The sequence below is a fragment of the Grus americana genome, chromosome 6, assembly GCF_028858705.1.
Source record: "Grus americana isolate bGruAme1 chromosome 6, bGruAme1.mat, whole genome shotgun sequence".
Taxonomy (NCBI): Eukaryota; Metazoa; Chordata; class Aves; order Gruiformes; family Gruidae; genus Grus; species Grus americana.
Genome location: NC_072857.1, coordinates 39,661,498 through 39,675,747, shown reverse-complemented (window position 1 = coordinate 39,675,747; position 14,250 = coordinate 39,661,498). Strand labels below are relative to the sequence as shown.

The following is a 14,250-nucleotide window of genomic DNA, read 5'->3' as shown; positions in this document are numbered from 1 at the left end:
TTCATGAAGTATCTTATTAACCAAAGCAGACAAGTTTATATCCTTTCTCACTTTAAGTAATGTAAATCCTTATGGAAACTTCTTCATCCTAAGAAATATTGTTTTAGTACTATGTGTATATCCAGAGACAACTAGGATAGATTTTCTCCTATTAATGAGGAGGTAAAAATAAGTAGGATATGAGTATATAAACAGCTAGCATAGGATTAAATAAACAGTCATCTCCCATCTTCTGTAAAGTCTAAACCAAAGCTGGTTAACCACTGCTTGTTGGCTCACTCATATTTGAGGAATGATTCATTTTTACCAATGTAGATGAGTTGTGTTACAGTTCCCCTGAGTACAGCTTCACAAAAGACCACTTAATGATTAAGAACATTAGTACCTCGATGCTGCCTGTTATTAAGAGAACAATAAAGGCCCTGATCCAAAGCCATTAAAGCCACTCAAATCTTTTTACTGGCTTCAGTGTATCTTGGATCAAGGCCTGAATGAAATGGACTTTAAAGCACTGGAGTACAAACTTCAGAGGATGGAGCATTATTTTAGAGCTTCCCATAGAGTTCAAACGCGGGGTAGAAGGAAAGAACTTTTCTGTATATTGTTTTCAGATGATGGCTTAGAGTGTTACTGTGAACAGCCTTCAAATATGCATTTTCCTGCCATTCCTTCATGCCTTAATGCATTTTTGATAAAGGAATGAGTTTAGTGTATATGCTACAAATAATGCTCCTTTTAAAGGAAAAAGATGAAAGCTAAATTGTTTTTCAATTTAGCCCCGTAAAAATCACCCAAAATGTCATTAGCCCTGCTTCCTGGCATACCTTTCTCATCTCCTTTGACTTGACTCTCTGCATTAGCATTTGAGTCACACCTCTGTTTGAATATCACAGTGCTTGGGAACCATGTAGCAGGTCAGGTCACTCGATACCCCTGCTTGCAGGCTAGAGAGTCTCTCATTGTTTGGGTGTCCCGGTTCTTGCAGAAAAACTCTGGAAGGCAGTGGAAGGAAGCCACCGTCCCCGGCTACCAGAACTCCTACACCATCTCTGGCCTGAAGCCTGGTGTGATATATGAAGGACAGCTCATCAGTGTTCAGCAGTATGGCCACAAAGAAGTCACCCGCTTTGATTTTACCACAACCAGCACCACAGCAGTGACAAGTAAGTTGAACAGCAGGGCATCCAGAAAAACCTAACGTCCTTCACTTAAGTCTTTGTTCTGTGCATCCCAGTTGACACAAAAGTAGTGATGTTTAATTAAACCTTTTTTCTCTCATGTAGGCAACACTGTTTCAGGAGAGACAACTCTTCTTCCTCCCATGGTTGCTACTTCTGAGTCAGTCACTGAAATCACAGCCAACAGCTTTGTTGTGTCCTGGGTTTCTGCTTCTGACACCGTTTCTGGATTCCGTGTTGAGTATGAGCTGAGTGAGGAGGGTGATGAGCCACAGTATCTTGGTGAGACAGTGTTTGAGTCTACTAGACCAAAGCATTGCTAACAGTGCATCACTGTTTTCTGTGACAATCAGTATAGCTAGTATAAATAGTGAGGATCTCACTATCTTTCAGTATGATTCAGTCAGGATATGAGAGTGGCAGGACTAGCTCAGACTAAAAGCTCACCTAGTTCATTGTCCTTTCTCCATCAATGGCTGTAAGTTCATGTCCAAGGAAGAGCATGAGAACAAGGCAAGTATATAGCAATACCCCCTCAGAATACTGTCCCAGGATCCTGCAGAGGAAAAATCCCTGGGTCAGAGGTGGTGGATTTGTAAGAACCGTGGGTAGATATATTTATTCTTTTCAGCTCCATGAATTTGTCCAGTGTCTTTTTCCTTTTGAAATCATGTAAATTTACTAGCTTCCACAGCATTCTGAAGTGAGCAGCAGTGCAGGTGAGAAAAGGACCAAATCTATTTTTTGAACCTGCTGCCTGGCTAATTTACTTTGCTATACCTTTGTCCTTCCATCAGAATGGACAGAGAGAAATCCTTCCCAAATGCCTTCTTTTGGTTACTTGTCATCTCATGGATGTCTGTTCCAGTCAGCTCTGTCAGTTGGTTTGTTTGGATTGGATCTTATTCATCTTTGATAATGTGACAACTTAGCTAAGCCAGGAAGCTGATTAAAGGCACTGGACTCAGACCTAGGAATTGAATCCACTTTTCCCACATCTACTGTAGAGCCTGTGTCACCACATGTAATTTCATCTTAACTTCTTTTTCCTAACTTCCTGTCTTAACAATGGTAATAACCTAAAATCCTTGTGAGATACTGCTATAATAGCTATTAGGACACGAGTGTGATAGAGCAGCAACATGAGAAAAAGAACAGTAATCCCCTGACCTAATAATTCTCCCTGGACTGTTGTTCACCTCAACTCACAGGCTTGGACTCATGAGCAGAAGTGGCTCATGAGTGGCAGATTGGGACTGCCAGCACTGTCGCCACCTTTCTTGCCTGCACACTGGCTGCCCAGACAGCTGAGCTGCATTGTGAAGCAGCTCCTGAGCTCATCTGTCTACAGACAGAGGTTTACAGGCAAATTGAAAGTCAATTCCCAGTTTCCCCTTAAGATTCTTAAGTCTGGCCAGTATGGGGAATTTCCTACATCTGGCGTGTAGGTGGACATCTGGGGGAAGGGAGGGGAGAGAAGTCCATCAGCCCTCATAATATCATTCTTCTCTGCTTATGAGTCAGTCTTTCCACATAACCTATTCATGTGAAAACTTTTCCATATATTTTGGTTTTGCAAATACAACAGTCAGGGTATGAAATGAGTACTCGGTTAGCTGAGATGGCTAAATGCCAGCAGTGAGCAGGGGGCTGCAGCTCAAGTTGCCCTGCCATAACACACATCAAGCCTTGCCTAGGTGTTGTCTGCACCTGTCCCAGCTCTCCACACGACTTTTCTGATGTGGACTAAAGACACAGTGCAGAACAATTGCTGTGTTATTGCAGGAAGACTGTGATTCAGCCCAGATTAGAACAGAGGTCTCAATTATTTCATTTGGAGAGAAAGCAAGAAGGTAGAATTGCTAAGGCAATTTTTTTCTTTCCTGCCTTCCTTAGATCTTCCAAGCACAGCCACTTCCGTCAACATCCCTGACTTGCTTCCTGGCCGCAAGTATATTGTTAATGTCTATCAGATCTCTGAAGAAGGAGAGCAGAATCTGATCCTGTCTACTTCACAGACTACAGGTATGTGTGGGTGGGTGTTGCTGCATTTTGAAAGCTGTTTTTATTGTTTGCTCAATACATTTTTGTTACCTCTTATCCTCATGCTTGCTGTCTTCCTCTGTTTATTCCCTTAAACAGCTCCTGATGCACCGCCCGATCACACCGTGGAAAGTGTAGATGACACATCAATTGTCATTAGCTGGAGCAGACCACAGGCTCCGATCACAGGTTTGTCTAATTGGAGTGCGCCTGTTCAGCACTATTGGTAGAACCTGAAATCTAGGTAAAAAAAGAAAATGAAGTATAACTGGGACAGAGGGCTAGTGCATAATTCTGCCCAGTCAGAGAGACCAGCTGGAAAGCACATGGGCAGTTTAGCATTTGTTTGGTTTCACTGTCTGAACCAAGCAATTCAGGAGGCTGGATGCAAAACAATTCCTTCTGGATTTGTGTTAAATAAAAGTAAGCCCCATGACCTTCTCTTTATATCTGTCATCCAGACCATCCCATAACAAGCATGAGAACTGTATAGACCCTAAATCCACCTGTCAGAACTCAGAAATATTCTAATCCAGGTCAGATTATGCTTTGTAAGGCATTATGAGTATGTGATCTGTAGATGGGATGTGAGCACAGGCAAGCCACAGGTCCCACTAAGGTTCAAGACTATTTTTATGAAACCTCTGTGGGGAGATCAGTTTAGTTCTCATTTCTAGCATTCCTTGTGCTGGCTTACCGATTGTGGCTAAGGACTATATGTATCTCTGTCTTGCTTTAGGCTACAGAATTATCTACGCACCCTCTGTGGAAGGCAGCAGCACAGAGCTCAACCTGCCTGACACTGCTACCTCTGTAACACTCAGTGACTTGATGCCGGGTGTTCAGTACAACATCAGCATCTATGCAGTGGAAGAAAATCAGGAGAGTACTCCTATCTTCATCCAGCAGGAAACCACAGGTGTCCCGCGCACAGGTAATGGTCAGCATGTTCTGTATTACCAGTCGGTGAGTTTTCTGTTAGTACGTAGAGCCAAATGACAATGCAGGCTTACATTGCTCTAGCTCAATTCTGGGTTTTGTCATCGTGGTTGTGGTTTTGAATTATAAATGTCACTGGTACTGAAGTTGTATAGCAGAGTCATACTCGCTTATGAACTGACACAGTCAAGCCACCACTCTGCATTAATAGGGTTGTAATTCCTAGGGATCAGACTGCAGGCAGGTCAAAAGGTTGGTCTTGCATTGTGTCTACAGAAAAGATCAGAGTTTCCTAAGTTGTCTTAAGGGGATTCTGCTAAGAGATCTTCTTAAGAGCCTGGTAAATCATTTTGCCTCAGTACTTGGCCTGCAGATGTTTAAGGTTTTGTACTCAGACACCACAACACAAATCCAAATCATTCACCTGACTTCTCCTAAGTCTCCTCTTCTTCCCTTCCAGTCCTAACCATTATTTTCCATTGCAGTCGGTGGGGATGGGAGATTGCTCAGCATTGACTAATGTGCCAAAATAACACCATACGATCTAAACTTGAGCCACCCGCAGTTTAAAAAAACTACTGGTTTCAGGGTTCTTCAAGTATCCAATTGGGCTGAATAGCCAAACCAAAAGAAAGGATAGTGAAAGAATTGGGATCTTGATGTGGTAGCAGTGGAATTTGATGGTCCTGCATGTTGCAAGCACGTGTTTGCAAATGGGAATTTACCAGGAATGAACTGAGCTCAAAGATTTTATGGTTTGGCATCTGTATCTTCCAAAAATGTGCATTGGTTAACCTTAGGGCAGTATCAGTCCTAATCTGAAGAAACTTAATTTGAATGTTGGAATTCAGGGGTGCAGTACTGTGGACCAACACAGAGGGAACTGGATTTTGTCTTTGACTACAGTAAGGCCAAATCAGCCCCTGTACTTGTTTAATTATAAAAGATGGATTTTAAGTTAATTATAGACATTCAGAACATGCCATGGGTTTTGAAAACCCTCTCTTTTAATTTTAAAAGGAGGTTCCTGTTTTCAACCCCTGGAATATTTCCCCCCACTCCAAGCTTTTGGTCGTGCATATACTTGAAGTTCTGTAGCATATTACATCTGGTCTTGCTTGTGACAGCAAGATACCTTCTATGACTGAAGGCATAAAATACTTAAAACTGTGTAGTGACATTTTGAATCGTAGTCTGCTTAAATACTGTCTGGGAATATGTGTGTAAGGTAAGGTTACCATGACATTTTTAATTTGGTAAATATTCTTGAGCTATCTGCTGTTCAATCAAAATTCACCTTTTTCTTCCACGTAAACCTATAGCTTCTCCTGCTGATTGCTAAGGACTCCCTTTAACACTGTTCTGTCACTCTGCTTTCAGATGAAGTTCCTTCACCCAAAGATCTGCAGTTTGTGGAGGTTTCTGATATCAAGATCACCATCATGTGGACCCCGCCACAGAGCCAAGTGTCTGGCTATCGAGTGGAAGTGATCCCTGTCAACCGCCCTGGCCAACACGGCCAGAGACTGCCTATCACCAGGAGTTCTTTCGCTGAAGTTGTTGACCTGCTCCCAGGAACAACTTATCTCTTTAAGATCTTTGCTGTGAGCCATGGCAGGGAGAGCAAACCTTTGACTGGGGAGCAAACCACAAGTAAGTGTCTTTTCTTCATGCTTTTTTCAACCTTTTGAAGTGCATATTTCTCTGTCGCTTAGAGAAATATATAAACAGAGCACTTAAAGTGCAACAGTTATAGCCCAGGAGGTATCCCATAACTAGGATGACAGGGCTGGGAATTCATTCACTCGAACAATGATCTCTTCAGCAGATTTATCCTCCTCCAGGGCTTTCCAATGGGAGTTTAATTCTCATGGCACTTTAAAACAATTTCGTATGGCTGGAATTCAACTTTTTTATTACTGACTGAGAATTGATGGGCCCTGCAGTTCTTTTACAGCACAGATCGCAGCCTGAGATATTTTTTCTTTGAGGATACCTTAGGGCAGATTTCTGCATGACTTAGGAGCCTTGCTGAGATTGCTCTGAAAATCCCTATCTCCTTTCTGACAGCTACATACCTATTTGGCTCCACTGTCAGCAGTAGGAGTTCTACATGCACATGTAAGGACAGGCCTTGTCATTAGAGGACTGCATTTCAGCTTTGCCAGGTCAGGCCTGGCTTTCCACAGGCCACCACCCCAGAAATTTTCTCACCACCCCAGAAATTTCACTCTCATTCCAGTGAAACCAGGGGAACGTGTTTGCAGCAACGTCAGTGGACTCTTGACGAGGGCGATGGGGAGCATATATTTTTCAGGAAGGGTTCTACAGGATCTCTCAGAACCTACTTGCTAATGATCTAGTGGCAGTGCAGCACGTCCCAGTGTGAGGCAAGGTGACAAGCAAAGTACACAGTCTGTCAGGCATTGCTTTTCGTTTTGCAGAAGTGCAGAGAAGAGAGGAGCAGTGGCTGGGCAAGATGTAGGCTTTCAGGTGGAAGAGGAGTTTAGCAGGGCTTCAGGTAGTTATCTCCTTTTTTTGATCCAAGAGAAGCAGATCAGACAGAACCTGGGATGTGGTTCATTTGAACAGATCCTGTTTATTTGGGAATAGAAGGGTGACTTGGTGTTTGTGATGTTCTTTGACTGGGTCACATTATTCAAAGGACCAAAATTCAGCTGTGCACATCTGCTGCTCTTCTGATACTTTTTTATAAATGAGAGCAACTTTTGAGAATCCAGCCCAACTCTTATCAAGATGAGAGGGAAGGAAAGGAAATGGGGTAATCTGTGGATGTACCCATGCTGTTTGAGAAAATAGTATTTATTTACATCCATAAAGTTAGGAGCCATGAATAGCGCCTCTCCCTTTTCCCATCTCCCTTGACTGTGCAGGGAGAATGGGATCCTTATGTTTGTCCTTTGACATAGGTATCTGATTTGAGTGTAACACAGATGGTATGAACACCCTCCCTCCACTTTCAAATGAGGCTTTCAAAAGCAAGGATGAGACTTAGAAATCTGAACTCCCTTGGAAGCATTTAGAACAAGAAGAGCTCAGTTCCCGGTTAGATCTGTAATTTTTTGTGGTTGTTTTCAGAAGCCTTGGCTAGGTGTAGAGCCCCTCGGAGAGTCCACACACAGAGGTGCACATCGGAGCATAGACATTTGATTCAGACAGCACAGGGCTAGTTACAAATGTCTGGAATCATTTTCCATAGGCTGTGATCATCCGCTTAACTGCTTTGCCTAAACCACATTTCAGAAAGTATTCACATAAATTGCATCCTGTAGTCGAAAGTCCTGGGAAACAGAAATCATTCAGAGTTCCCAAGGAAAACCCTGCAGCAAAAGTCTCCTCCCACGGTGTAAATGTGATTCTCTCTTTGGCCTTCTGTTAAAAAAGCAGTCTACAAATAAACCCTGAGTGCGTGTGTGGCTTTTTAATCTTCCCCTTTTTCCTTTACTATGGGGAAAGGAAGTGATAAGAGCCTAATAGAGCTGGCAAATTAAATTGTGCAGGAAAGAACTGACTGTAGGCTACAAATCGGAGGAAGATACAATCCTTGTCAGATGGGACTTAGGACAGATCTAAGTACCAAGAAGAGATAAAGCTGACTCTCAGCTGGTGGATTGGACATGGGCCTAAGGAGGGTCACACTCATCCTTTGTCTTTTAGATCTCCCCCATCTTTGGAAGTGATCGAAGAAGGAAGTCTTTGCTTCCTTTTCCCTACCTCCTCAAAAAGGGAGAAAACAATTGGGGAGAAAACAAAAAGGCAAAAACTGCTTCCCACTGAATCACTGGGGGAGTGATGAAATCATTAACCTTATCACAAAAATGTTATTTACTCAGGGGAGAAAAAAGCATTTGCCATCAAAAAAGAGCATTGATGGAACCTCTCCTCACTGCACTTAATTTCAATGTATAATTGAGGCCTAGAAAAGCTGGGGAAAGTTGCCATGTAGACGCTGTAAACTATTCACTGCAGCCAGTGCTACCCTGCTTGCTGAGGGGGCCAAATTGCTTAAGTGTCTTTCCCCCCCGAGCCTCATCTCTTCTCAGCCAAAGGTAGTGACATCTCCACCATTCACTGGACTCCAGTGCAGTGCTGAAGAAGCTGTGCTGCTTCACTCTCTTATTTGTGTAATTTTCTGGGTTATCAGTTTCAGCAGCTTCCCAGAGGCAGTGATAAAAAGGGGAGGAAGCCTGATGAGCTGTCGTATGAGTCCCATGGGAGAGATGAGCATGCTTAGAATTGTTGTGTAGTCAGTTCCACGGTGTGATTATTTTTAAGTAGATCTAGGAACTGGTTTTCTGCAGAAAGTCGCTGACTGTTATTTGTTTTTACATTAAAATGACAAAGTGGGGGTGTTTTGTTTTGGGAAGGGATTTTGAAAGGGCAAAGGGACTGGGCAAAAGGACTGGGCAAAGATTTAAAAGAATAAATCTTTTTTAATGAAAAAGGGCTAAAATTAGGTTTCCGTGCTTAGGCTGACAAGTCTAAACTGAGCTGATTTTTAAAAAATGCTCAGCATTCATGAGAAACTATTGAAATTCCTGAGTGCGGTTGGGTTCATTCATCTGTCTTGCCTCAGCCGTTAGCCTGGCTTCCCCATGGAATGGGCACGTATGGCAGCAACCCAAATCAGTGCAGCCCAGAGTGCGCAGGTCTGCCTGGCCCCGCATATTACCAGATGGCACTGAGGCACGGATATAGTTATTTCGCTTTCATTTCCAGCTTTCTCACAGTCCCCCCTTCTTTCTTCCCTACTGTTTTGCTCATACTCTAAGTCAGAAATGCAGGTTCAACACTGTCATTGTACACCCGTCTTTTTTGCATGGTAATGGACATGCTTTGGAAGCAGGGGTGAAGTAGAGATTCAGCTGGAAAATCAATGCATGTTATGTTTTTTCTTCCTCAGAGCTCGATGCCCCCACCAACCTGAGATTTCTCAATACCACGGAGCATTCAGTGTTAGTGTTGTGGACGCGGCCCCGTGCCGTGATCACAGGATACCGGCTGACTGCAGGTCCCACAAGAGGAGGTCAACCAAGGACCTACAATGTGGGACCTTCTGCCACCAAGTACCTTCTCAGGAACTTGCAACCTGGCACTGAGTACACTGTGTACCTTGTGGCAGTTAAAGATGACTTGCAAAGCACCAGAGAGACTGGAGTCTTCACAACTTGTAAGTATAATAGGCACATATTCCTCTTCCCTAATGCCCTGGCCTTTCTTCAAAACTTGTGCTGAAAGTGGCTATTGTGAATTGGATTACAGAAGCAGCCTTTTGAAGTAGCATTCCAGCAGAATTGCTTGGGAAATATTCCTTGTTCTTCTTCCTGAACTACTTGGCAGGAAAAAAGAGAGTTATTTGCATCAAAAAGTTTTTAGTAAAATATATTTCAGCTTTTTGATGATTAAAAACTTAGTACTGGTACCTCAGGTTTTGTTTAACTGAATGAAAAAGAAATTTAATTTTACTTGATCTTTCCAGTTGTTTGGTTTTGGCATGACAAATCAAGGAAAGCAAACAGCTCCCTTAAAATGGGCAACAAATAATTAGTCTGTCATTTGTATAAAGCTGAAGGCAGTCATTTCTCAAGCCCAACCATACCATCTAAGGCAGCTCAGCTGCAGTTACAGAAACTGACACAAACATTGCATTCTATCTTTTTTTTTTTTTTTTATTTTAATTTCAGTCATCTGTACTTGTGCTGCTGGCTTGGAAGAAATAGTAAGCAAATTTGGGGAGGAAAGGGAATTCTGTCAGAACCCACACATACTTCTAGAAAGAACAGATAGATTCACTGTTTAAATAATGATGAAGCAGTCGTATAAAGTAACAAAACTCAAAGCCATCCAAGCCCAGAACCACATCCTCTTTTCAAAAGAGAATGTGGTTTCTTTTAGAACAATGTGAAATTAAAATAAGGGTTCAAACTTTTAATCAGAGTAACACTGTTGACCTTGGCAAGGTGCTTTTTTGCTGACAGACAGCCTTATTTATAAATAGTTCTGAATTAGGATATGACGGGATATATTAGATGAACATTGCCTTCAAATTCTGGCTTATCTGAATGATACCAGTCCAGTTTAAGACTATAGATTAATAAACCAAGTCTCTTCATTAGTAACGAGGTCAATTCAGATTAAACTCAGTGGACTGATTCTGGGGTACACAAAAGCTTTAGCTTCTGTGTGATGCTCCTGATGGATATCAATGAGACCACAGATTCCTCAGACTGACTGTGAGCTCTTTCTAACACTGCTGACTTCAAAGGAGTTGAAGATGTTGGTGAGGGATGAGATGGTCCTAACTGGGACAGCTGGATGACAGATGAGGGTGTAGTGTTCTACTGATTGAATGGCATATGGTGGGTGAAGGAAAAAAAAGCTGCTTTTTGAGGAACACTTTAGGTATCATGCCAAAAACAATATTCCCCAAATTCTTGGGGTTGGATGCATGGAGGACTTACCAGGCCCAGTTCAATATTTTCATTTTCTTCGGGAACAACAAAAACACTGGCTATGGTTAGACCACTTTTGCATACTGTGTCTATCAAGCCCAGCAGCAGACAGAGGTTGTCTGTCAGATCCTTCCAAATCACTGAATTTTGAAAAGTAGCATAGTTCAGCGCTTATTACATACCTTTTGCTATTTGAACTGCTATAGGTCAGGTTTTCTAACTGTTCAGTGCCATCACAGCAGCTAGACTTCAACTCTGTCAATTCACTTCACAGATCAGCCTGTTGGCTCCGTTCCTCCTTTTAACACAGAAGTGACTGAGACTTCTATTGTCATCACCTGGACACCTGCCCCAAGGATTGGTTTCAAGGTAGGAGATACTGAAGTCCCGTGTTTCTTTTTCACCTTGCTTCATTGTGATAGGGAGGACAAATTAAAGCTGGTCCATTACTATGGACCGCAGTGAAGATAGTAGCACAAAAAGGAAAGAGGTGCAAAAGGCGCAAAAGGCATGCTGCTTACAGGGGGCAGGTCTAGGTCACAGGGGTCAGTGCAAGCACATCCTCTGGGCTTCAGGTCAAGTTCATCAGTGGGACATCTACAACACAGGTTACAGGATTAACAGTTGGTGTGGAGCATACAGGCCCATGAAACTCATGTTGGATGATAAGTCAGGATGCTGATAGTTAGCTGGGATAGGAGTATTTGAGACTGAAAAGCAAATTTTGCTGCCTCTTTGCAGCTGGGTGTGCGTCCAAGCCAAGGTGGAGAAGCTCCTCGGGAGGTCATCTCTGATTCTGGCAGCATCGTGATATCTGGCCTGACCCCTGGAGTGGAATACACCTACAGCCTCACAGTCCTGATGGACGGCCAGGAGAGAGAGACTCCGATCGTCAGGAGAGTGACTACACGTATGACACATTCGCTTTTCCACAATTATTCCTTTTTTCGCTTGCTTCTCCTGTGCTCCCCAGATGAATGGCTGTCTTCTGGGAGTCAATCCTAGTCTTTTCCTCCTGTCATGGTCTGGAAGGTGTCTTTCTTCTTGAAATAGCTGACAGTAGCACTAGTTCATGCAATGCAGGTCACAACTTCAGGAGAATATTTTTTTAGCTAATTCTGAAGGGTGAGGGTACAATCTGGGGAGGAGGGGTGCTGAGGGAGCTAGCATGATTCTTGGTTCCATAAATGACCCATTTGTCTGAACGCTTGCAGCATTGTCTCCACCAACCAACCTGCGCCTGGAGCCCAATCCTGATACTGGGATCCTGGTAGTCTCTTGGGATAGAAGCACAACTCCAGGTAACTACGTGACCTCACACTATGCTCAAACCAATGTATCTTTTCTTGACGTGTCATGAGATTTTCAGTTTGGTAAGGTCTCAAAGGGAACTGAAACTGTGCTGTGAGAGGGGCATGGCGACCTCCTGGAAATTTTGTTTTGTAGTGCTTGACAAAGCAGCCTTTTGCCTGCTGGGCTCAGGGGGGCAAAATCACTTGTAAAATGTAATGTGTTTGCTTTGGTTGTTTATGCTGGGGCCTGATGTAAGTCAATACAGCATGAGATTACTGTATACTGGTTTATCTGTATTTCAGGCATCAGTGGATACCGAGTGACCACCGCTCCTACCAATGGGCAGCAGGGCTCTACCTTGGAGGAAGTAGTAGGTGCAGATCAGACCACCTGCACCTTTGAAAACCTAAACCCTGGTGTGGAGTACAACGTCAGCGTTTATTCAGTCAAGGATGACCAGGAGAGTATCCCCATCTCTGAAACCATCACACAAGGTAACAGAAGGATGAGCAGCAGTTTTAGCTACTTAAGAGTCAAATTGCTGAGCCTGAGAGCTCCGCACTGCAGAACTCCTATTAGTCTGATGGCAGAGGGCTTAGGCTTAGAAGCAGAATAGCCATGTGCCAGCATGTGACAGAGCAGTTTTTATACCCATGTACTTCTCTGCACGGGCAGCCTACATTGTCTGTCAACAGGGTGGTGGTAAAGAGAGTACACTGAGCAGAAGAGCAACAGAGATCTAACTTGGCCCTGCAGTGCCCCAGCATCTGGAGCACAGCTGGTGGGGATGGGAAGTAGGTGAAGAGAGTGAGAAGCGAGCACAGGAGAAATTTTGGCAGCAATAGTGGCAGAAGATCCCTTCAGCACAATGGAGAGGAAGGCCAAGATGGAAAGGTCCATCACTGTAGCACTTCAGGGACACAAAGTGGTGTGTGCCACCTCACATTACATGCTGCAATGACTGCAGAAACTACCTTCGTAGCCACAGTAGCAAAATAATTATGCATCTCCCCAAATGGTTTCATTTCATTTTCCTTTGTGAGGGCTTTGTTTGTTTGGTTTTGTTTCTGCTCAGCCCTGAAATGATGCCAGCTACTGTGTTTGCTTGCTCTTATAACACTGCTTTAATTTTTCCATGCTTCACTGAAGTGCTGTATGCTCCCTGGGAGTGAACTAATACTGTGACACTGCATAATTAAAGCAGTAATAGCTTTAGCCCTTTACCATCTTCTGGTGGGGGAAAGCTAAGAATGTATGTCTCTGGCTTTTAGCACTCTTTAAAGGTGATATGGTACATGCATTCCATGTGGATAAACGATGATTTTACAGAAAACTGGCATTTTTTTGCATCTATTCTGTAAAATAAGTCTTTTCCTAGGAGGACATTAAAGTAGAATATAACCACTATTATTAAAACCGGTCTTTTGCAATACTACTGTCCCATAATTCCTTTTCAAGCTAACTTGTAATGATCCAACAGAATGGATACCAGGTCCTGCATCTTTGACTCACCCACTGGTGTCTGATCCTGAGTGAGGAAGAGCCATTCATTAGCTCCCACTGATTTCAGGATCACCCTGCTAAAGTTACGCAGCCAAATCTTGTGGCTTAAATCAATACCAATCTATTGACTTGAGCAGCTGAGGGTTTGGCCATGTCAATTAAAGATGCATCTAACATGCCCCACCCCTTTCCCAATTCTGTTGGTCCTAACATACAGGAAAAGAATACCTTTGCTAAAGGAATAATATCCATAGGGAAAACAGTTACAGCAGTTCTTGTTTGCCATACAGAAGCTTAAGCAATAGCTACAAGATGATCTTTATTCAGTGGTTCAGTTCTGAGATTTTTGGCCAATTTAGCCAACAAATCAAGTCAGCCTCTTGGCCACATCATGTGCTGGGCATAACCTCTGAATATGGGGATGTTGTCGCTCTTACAGAATACTTATCCTCTAAAGGTCATTTGTAACCATTTGCCATCTTTCCAAGGAAGTGTTTTATTGCTCACTGTTTCGTATCATCTGTTTTTAGCACGTATATTGCAGCAGTTAGTGGTAAGTAGAACTTGAGGAATTCTGGGCCAGATCCTCAAGCTGTTACAGGGATTTGAGACCTTTTTTCCAAGTCCATTGCAAATAGTTCGGATAGTGGATGATCCAACCTGAAGCTTTGTGGTAGTTCTCACCAGCTGAGGGTGTAGGCTTATTTAGCCCCTTAAATGAGTTGATATTTTGATGATCCCAATGATAAAAGATAGACTTACCATTTGAACAAGACAAAACGTCTAGAAGGTCAATCAACTATTATTTCAGATTACTTGTT

At 43.0% G+C, this 14,250-nt stretch overlaps 1 protein-coding gene across 10 annotated transcripts in view; it reads left to right on the top strand.

The window, feature by feature from the left end:
* Positions 1–14,250, top strand: part of FN1 (fibronectin 1) — a 54,920-nt gene that overhangs the window by 18,532 nt on the left and 22,138 nt on the right. For all 10 annotated transcript variants that reach the window (XM_054829245.1, XM_054829243.1, XM_054829237.1 and 7 more), the window contains exons 14-24: positions 986–1,163; positions 1,284–1,460; positions 3,075–3,203; positions 3,321–3,410; positions 3,961–4,155; positions 5,541–5,813; positions 9,085–9,351; positions 10,908–11,002; positions 11,375–11,543; positions 11,848–11,934; positions 12,229–12,420. In XM_054829245.1, the coding sequence (XP_054685220.1) occupies positions 986–1,163; positions 1,284–1,460; positions 3,075–3,203; positions 3,321–3,410; positions 3,961–4,155; positions 5,541–5,813; positions 9,085–9,351; positions 10,908–11,002; positions 11,375–11,543; positions 11,848–11,934; positions 12,229–12,420 (1,852 nt within the window). The remainder of the gene's footprint in view (positions 1–985; positions 1,164–1,283; positions 1,461–3,074; positions 3,204–3,320; positions 3,411–3,960; positions 4,156–5,540; positions 5,814–9,084; positions 9,352–10,907; positions 11,003–11,374; positions 11,544–11,847; positions 11,935–12,228; positions 12,421–14,250) is intronic.